This window comes from Phragmites australis, chromosome 18, assembly GCF_958298935.1.
Source record: "Phragmites australis chromosome 18, lpPhrAust1.1, whole genome shotgun sequence".
NCBI lineage: Eukaryota > Viridiplantae > Streptophyta > Magnoliopsida > Poales > Poaceae > Phragmites > Phragmites australis.
In genome coordinates, this window is record NC_084938.1 from 27932922 (window position 1) to 27940617 (window position 7696).

At 42.0% G+C, this 7696-nt stretch overlaps 1 protein-coding gene across 1 annotated transcript; it reads left to right on the forward strand.

The window, feature by feature from the left end:
• The first annotated feature begins 976 nt into the window (after window positions 1–976).
• Window positions 977–7419, forward strand: LOC133898372 (protein ALTERED PHOSPHATE STARVATION RESPONSE 1-like). Its single transcript, XM_062339045.1, has 4 exons — window positions 977–2613; window positions 2727–2872; window positions 4777–5000; window positions 6329–7419. Exons 1-4 carry the CDS (start codon window positions 1206–1208, stop codon window positions 7077–7079), a joined length of 2529 nt encoding a protein of 842 aa, XP_062195029.1. The 5' UTR covers window positions 977–1205; the 3' UTR covers window positions 7080–7419.
• The last annotated feature ends 277 nt before the right edge of the window (window positions 7420–7696 follow it).

A 7696-nucleotide genomic window follows, 5' to 3' on the forward strand; every position in this document is an offset into this window, starting at 1 on the left:
TTATAAATGGTACCCGCGGCTAAAAAAACATTATAAAAGATATGTCGATTTTTTATATACTCTATAATTCATAAGCAATCTACTTTAATTAGATTCATCTAAAAATATAGTGTAGAATTCAAACTAAACTTCATAAAAGTGTTACTTTTGCAACTTTTAACAATTTTTAAGGTCTCAAAAAAATTCTTAAAAATTCTGAGAAAATTCACTAATATTCTTTTAATGTGATGTACTAATTTCTAAAATTACCTACCACCTAGGTTATAAGTGAAAAATAATTTCCTTTGTAATGCATATTTATTAGTATAAATTAGTACATCATATTAGAGGAATATTAGTGAATTTTCTCAGATTTTTTAAATTTTTTGTGAAATCTTAATAATTGATAAAAATTACAAAAGTAGCACTTTTTGAGAAATTTTAGTTTAAATTATATATAATTTTTTAGTAATTTTTAACTGCTCACAAAATTCTAAAAAAAACTGAGAAAATTCACTAATATTCTTTTAATGTGACGTACTAATTTCTAAAATTATCTACCACCTAAATTATAAAATAAAAAATGACTTCCTTTATAATGCATATTTATTAATACTAATGGTTATTAGGTGAGTTCATTTTTTCAACTTATAACCTAATGAATGGCAACGGGGAGTATGAACAGTACCTGTAGTGGTAAAAAACTAATTCCCCGGCGGGGCAGGGGACGGATCCGGATCCTGATTTCAGGTACGAAGGCACGAGAGAATAATAAATTATGAGTAGGCAAATAGTATCTTGGCGCCGATTACTATAGCAAAAACACTGTAGTAATAGTTCCGTTAATTTACTGTTCCAATTATACTGTAGCAGTACATCTTATTTATCTATCTACGATCTAACGGTTCACAGATGTTTGAAGTCACCTGACTTCATCAGAGATCCGATTCCGGCAGGGGACTCCGCTCGCGCGTGCCCACGCTGGCAAGAAAAGGCGAAGACTCTCCCACGCCGTCCCGACCAGTCGCCATCCGCGCCCTGTACTCCACTCCGCTCTACGCCGCCGGCCCCTGTCTCAGATCTGCGTCCCAGTCGCCGAATCCTTCCCAACCCCTTGAATCATACCACCATGCGTTAAAAATTCCAACTTTTTCTCTCGCCCGTTGGGTGGTCGGTTGGTTCGTTGGTGGGTTGCTGCCTGGTGGGAGCGAGTGACCACCGCCACCATGGGGTGCGGGCAGTCCAAGCTGCCGCATGGCGTGGACGATTCGGCGGCCGTCGCGCTGTGCCGCGCCCGTTCCACGCTGCTGGCCGAGGCCATCCGCCGACGCTACGCTCTCGCGGAGGCCCACCGCGCGTACGCCGGCTCGCTGCGCGCCACCGGCGCCGCGCTTCACGACTTCCTCCGCGCCGTCCAGGATGCCGCCAAATCCCCGCCCGCGCTGCGCCTCCCAGCGCAGCGGAAGGGGGACGACGCGCACGCGATCCCTCCCGCCGCGTTGGCGTCGCCGCCGCTCCCGGCGGTGCACGACGCGAAACAGGTGGATGAAGATGACGGCGGGCACATACATTTCCACTCGGACGAGGACGACAGCTCCGATGATGGCGGCGGGCATATCAGGTTCCCCTCTGACGATGAGGCCGAGCTGCCTCTCCCCCGCCCCGAGACCTTCCAGCGCGTGGAGCCGCCCCAGCCGTCGCAGACGGCCGCGCCGTACGATTCTGGCTACGATCCGCCGTACAGCTACGGCCCCGGCCCCGGTCCGTCGTATGGATACGGCGGGGGCTACGGTGCCGACATGGGCGGCTACGGTCAGAGTTTCTTCAGCATCAACTACGCCCGCAACCAGCCGCCGCCGTCGTCTGTGTCCTACGAGCACCGCCCCCAAGTCACCAATGCTACCGTCCATTACTACCAGGGTGACGGCGCTACCGGGCCACCGCTGCCGAGCTCCTACTACGACGGAGGATATCCCTACCAGTATCCGCGAGGCGGCGGCTTGCCTCCGGTGGCAGCCTCCTCCGGCGAGCGGGCTGCTCCGCAGCCTCCGCCGTCGCCGCCGCGGGTGTCTACCTGGGACTTCTTGAACCCGTTCGAGTCATTCGAAAGCTACTGCCAGGAGCAGCTGGGTCCCTTGGCAACCCATACACCTAGCCGGAGCTCGAATGATGCCGGGGAGGATGAGGACATCCCTGAACTGGAGGACGAGGAATTGGAAGAGGTGGTCAGGGAAGCGTACGGCGATGAGTGCACCGTTGTAAATGGCAAATTGGCCAAGGAGGAAGGGAGGAGTAGTGCCGGTGAGGAGTTGCACAGGAAGTCCAAGTTGTCGGATGCGAGTAGTAGCACTCCCAGTGAGGAACTGCACAGGAAGTCCAGATCATCGGATGCCAGCAGTAGCACCGGAAGCAGCACGGTCCATGTAGTAGAGAAGAGTTTGGTGGAAAAACAGCTGAAGCACTCAGGTGACTCTGGGTCACCTGCTGTGCCTGGGAAGATGTACAATGACGATGTTGAGGTTGTGCAGGTGATCAAGTCGCAGTTTGATCGTGCCTCAAAATCGGCAGGCGACGTGTGCAAGGTGCTTGAGGTTGGGAAGATGCCTTACAACCAGAAGAACTCAGGATTAAAAGGTTTATGATGCATCATTACTCGATTTGCCTTCCAAAGTTTCAATCTTTTGCTATTTTGGTTATTCGATGAACAAAAGAAGATTTTTTTTTTTCTAACCCAATTGCTTTTGCAGTGTCCCCAATGATGATATGTGGATTGCCTTCAACGGATGAGGAGTTCGTGCAGTTTGAGGAGGAAAAGGCTATGGAATGTGGCAACCTTTCTTCGATATTGCAGAAGCTGTACATATGGGAAAAGAAGCTTCTTGAGGAAGTCAAGGTTCTCAGCGTGCTTTACAGTTTTGAATTTCTAGCTGAATGATGTGATGCACTTGCTTTGCTTTTAGAGTTTAGATGTGTGACTGCCAAGACTCAGCTCTGCGATTTGCTATGATTAACTTCGCTATAAAAAGTTTGTTATTTGCTATTATTAACTTCGCTAGTTACTCAATAATATCATAGCTGGTTGGGAAAAATGCACAAACCCCCCCATAAGTCACTCCATTTTTTAGATTCCCCCCCCCATAAGCCATTTTGTTGCAAAAACCCCCCCAACAGTAATTTAGATTTGCAAAAAAACCCCAGCAATTGTTTAATGCAGAAAATAGGTTTCCTTTAATATAAAAAATATGTAAATCCTTTAATAATTTAGATAAAGGTTTTAAAAATGATTTTTTGGTGAAATAAATAAAATGAAATATTTTTAATTCTATTAATCTTATATATATGTTTTTCAATGATAAAATAAATGTTTTAATTATGTCCCTTAGAGGAATAAGGATATAATTTTATTTATTATTTGTGTTCACAAATAACGACAAATCAATGGAGACTGATGCTAAATCTTGCCGAACTCTCTGCATCTACGGAAGAGAGGCCGGGCGCTGGAATGCGACCAAGTGCCATGTCAATGGGTAGGCTGGCCGGACAAATTAGAGAAGATTCCCTTTATACCATTGCAACTTATACGTTTGCCTTATGTGTTATCTAAAATTAATAACATAGAAAACCTAGAAAAATTAAAAATTCCCTTTATTTTCTAATTATTTACCATTTTTCCATAATTAAAAATATAGAAAACCTATTAAAACATTATTCTAGATTTTCTAAATTTTTCTCATAATTAAAACATTTATTTTATCATTGAAAAACATATATATATAAGATTAATATAATTAAAAACATTTCATTTTATTTATTTCACCAAAGGAATCATTTTTAAAACCTTGATCTAAATTATTAAAGAATTTACATATTTTTTATATTAAAGAAAACCTATTTTCTGGATTAAACAATTGCTGGGGGGGGGGGGGGGTTTGCAAATCTAAATTACTGTTGGGGGGGGGGGTTTGCAACAAAATGGCTTATGGGGGGGGGGGGGATCTCAAAAATGGAGTGACTTATGGGGGGGTTTGTGCATTTTTCCCTAGCTGGTTTTGTCGGAAAGTTTGAGTAACGTACTATATTTGGATAATGAACGGAGTTCAGCTACTTTTACTTGCTGAGTATGCTCCTTTTTTGTTAAATTAATGCCTGTCGTATAGTAACGTACTATGTTTACGAGTAACGCACTATTCTTGGATAATGAACGTGAGTCTCAACTACTTCTACTTGCTGAGTATGCTTCTTTTTTCATTAAATGGATACTTGTCGGATAGTAACGTACTATGTTTACAAGTAACATATGAACTTAAGTCGCAACTACTTACACTTGCTGAGTATGCTCCCTTTTTCACTAAGAAAATACTTGTTAAGTAGCTTATAGACAGTTCACACTTTTTCTCTAAGAAAATACTTGTTGGGTAGTTTAGTAGACATTTCAGACTTTTGCACCGAGGACAAATCCGATCTGGCGCTTTATTTAGAGTTTCATGGTATGTTATTTTTTTTCGTTTTTAATTTTCTTCAGATGATGTGTACTACCGTTTCCCTTATACTTTTGTATACTGGTTTCAACAAGGAATGATTATGCCTTGTAGTATTATTAGTCGGTGGATGTGGGTTTGATTTTTGTTATGCTTTGCCTTTGCCATTATCATGGCTTTCTTTGACATTTACTATCACGATCCAACTTTATTGGACTTCCGTATTCCTGATCTTGTACGTGGATATTTTTTTGGTTCAGACTTGATTTCTGTCTTCATGTTCGTGTTAGTTAAGCTGAGGTATTTCTGTTTATCACAGACTGAGGAGAAGATAAGGGTGCTATATGATCAGAAGCGTGAGGAGCTAAAAACTTTGGATGAGAGAGGTGCCGAAGCTCATAAGCTTGAGGCAATTGAAATTTATATCAGGAAGCTATCAACGAAGATAAGCGTTGCCATTCAGATTGTCAACACTATATCAAACAAGATCAACAAGCTGAGAGATGAAGAGCTATGGCCACAAACACACGAGCTGATTCAAGGGTATGCAATGTGTTTTACTTTTAAAAAATAATTATAATTCAGATGAGTTTGTATACAAAAATTTTGTGTACACAGTGCATGCATATGTTGAATGATTTGGGTAGATCTGGTAGGATTGCATGTCGGGAACCGAGAGTTTGTATCATTTCTGGTGCACATTTGGTACACATTTGTATGTGAAGTGACTTGTTTCATTTTGGACATCCACCAACGAGTTCTAGCAGAAAATCAATATTTATCCTATCCATTTGCTGGTTTCTTGGTTTCAAGCATGTCAATAGCAGTAGTGGGATATATTTCTCATCTGAAGGACTGTTATTTGTTATCTTTTGGGTTTCCTAGTAAGTTTTTAGATCCAGTGAGGTAATTAAAATACATGAATAGTCTCTGTTGGGAAGGTGAGTTGGAGCCTCAATATTTCCTGGTGGTTTATTTGACTGATTCCATGGTTAATGGATATGGTATATTATCAGTTTTGCTTATAAATGCTGATTAAAGGTGTACCTTTTCCTTATGTTTCCTTGTTTTCACTTTTTAATTAGGTTAAACCTCTTATGTTGTTGTCAAAATCAATTAGTATCAGTAAATAAACTTGTGTTACCACTTTTAGAGGGCCTCATGATGTTGTATTCTTGCATCAAGCGTGCCTACTTGGCTGGGGTTGGCAGTTCTATAGGGTCTGTTTGGTTCGCGTCTAAGTTTGCCACAACTAAGGTTAGTCACACCATAGATTTTTAGTCAGCGGTTTGGTTTACTACCACAACTATGACAAGCCACACTTTGTTAGCCACCTGACCCACACGTCATACACTTAATTTTTAAACTAATTTTGTCACACTCGTGGCTAAGAATTTCTTAGCCACACTTTTTGTGGCTAGCCACACTTGGCTAACCTTAGATGTGGCAAACTTAGACGTGAAACAAACATACCCATAGTAGATTACCTTCGATGGGAATGTCACCTGAGTGCCCTGTGAACAAGTTCTTTAGCTTTAACCGCATGACCACAAACAAGGAGACGGGAGTCATAACATTCAGCATGTCAAAAATATTGTAACAAATTTTCCTGATCACATGTTGGTTTACTATGCCAAATTTCCTTCTAGCTTTTCTCGGTCAAAGCGCTGGCACCTATTATTCTGTATGCATTTGTATATTATTATTATTATCATTTTCCGTACACCTTTGTTTGGATGTTGTCATTACAAAGGCTTCTGCACTACAGCTGTTTTTATGCATCTTTACATTGGCACCTACTTCATTATTTAGAAGTTAACTTAGATACTTTAAATTAGATTATTCCTTCTGACTGGAAACTAATTTTTCAGGTTTATGCAAATGTGGCATACCATGTCAGAATGCTATCAGATCCAACACAATGCCTTGTCCCAAGCTAAAAGCATAGACTCTGCCATAGCTTCTGCAAGATTCAGCGAAACTCATTTAGATTTAGTCAAGCAGCTAGAGCTTCAATTGTTGGATATGACTGCCAGCTTTGCTGCATGGTTTAATGCCCAAAAGAGCTATGTTAGTACTCTAAATGAATGGCTCAAGAAGGGAATTGAATATGTGCCTGAAGTAACTGATGATGGGGTTCCTCCGTTTTCACCAGGACGCTTAGGAGCACCCCCTATTTTCATCATCTGTAATAATTGGGCAATCAGCATGGGGAGGATATCCGAGATGGAAGTAATAGACACAATGCAGGTTTTTGCCTCCAATGTTCTGCGCCTCTGGGAGAGGCACAGGTCAGAGTGGAGGCAGGGTATGTTGGCTAATAAAGATATGGACAGAGACCTCAGGTCGATAGAGAGGGATGAACTGTTGATGCGCAAGGCGCTAGAGGCACAAAACAAGAAGCTCGTGCTCGTTTCCAATCAGAGTGGCGTATCTTTATCTGCCCAGGTGTTACATGACGATGTCCCACCTGCTGATGCTGGTCTGCAATCATGTATGCATAAATTTTTTGAAGCAATGGAGAGCTTCGCTGCTGCCTGTACGAATGCATACAAGGATCTGCATCTTCGCTCTGAAGAAGAAAAAGCTCGACTTGCTCAAGAGAATGACAGAGTTTCCTAGTAGCGTTTCAGACGTTGCTGGTACAGGGGCAACTGACCGAACCTGGTGGCTGCATGAACAGCAACATTGTACATAGCAGCATGACAAATTCATAGTTCCAGTCTCACAACAGGAGTCCCCTATGTGGGATGAATCTAGATGCATGATACCGAGACATGGTTGATGCTACTCTCTGTGATGCTTTGCTCCAGTTTGTTTAGGCTAGACAAGTTCCTGAGACCGTCTTGCAAACTTGTAGTTTATTCATCCGTCACCAAAAGCTTTCGTTTTATTCTCTTTGTATACATGTGATTCATTTGTACCAGTGACTTTTGTACAGCTAAGGTACATATTTTCTTCATTTTCTAGATGCTCATTGTGTGACTGATTCGCATCTTGGTGTTCAGTTTTGCACATCATCTTGCACCGTGTTCCTGCTAGGAATAGCAACTCGTGTGTGTATATATATACATACGGTGAGTCTAAAATGCGCATTCGCGCATAGTAGACTCACGCTGTGCACAACCCGAGTGCAGGTACATGCGCTTTTCTTCTTCTATCTGCATGCACAAAACAAAAGAGCTAACAAAACAGCTTGTGCCATATCATCAATCATTTCACTCATTAGATAAGCTTAT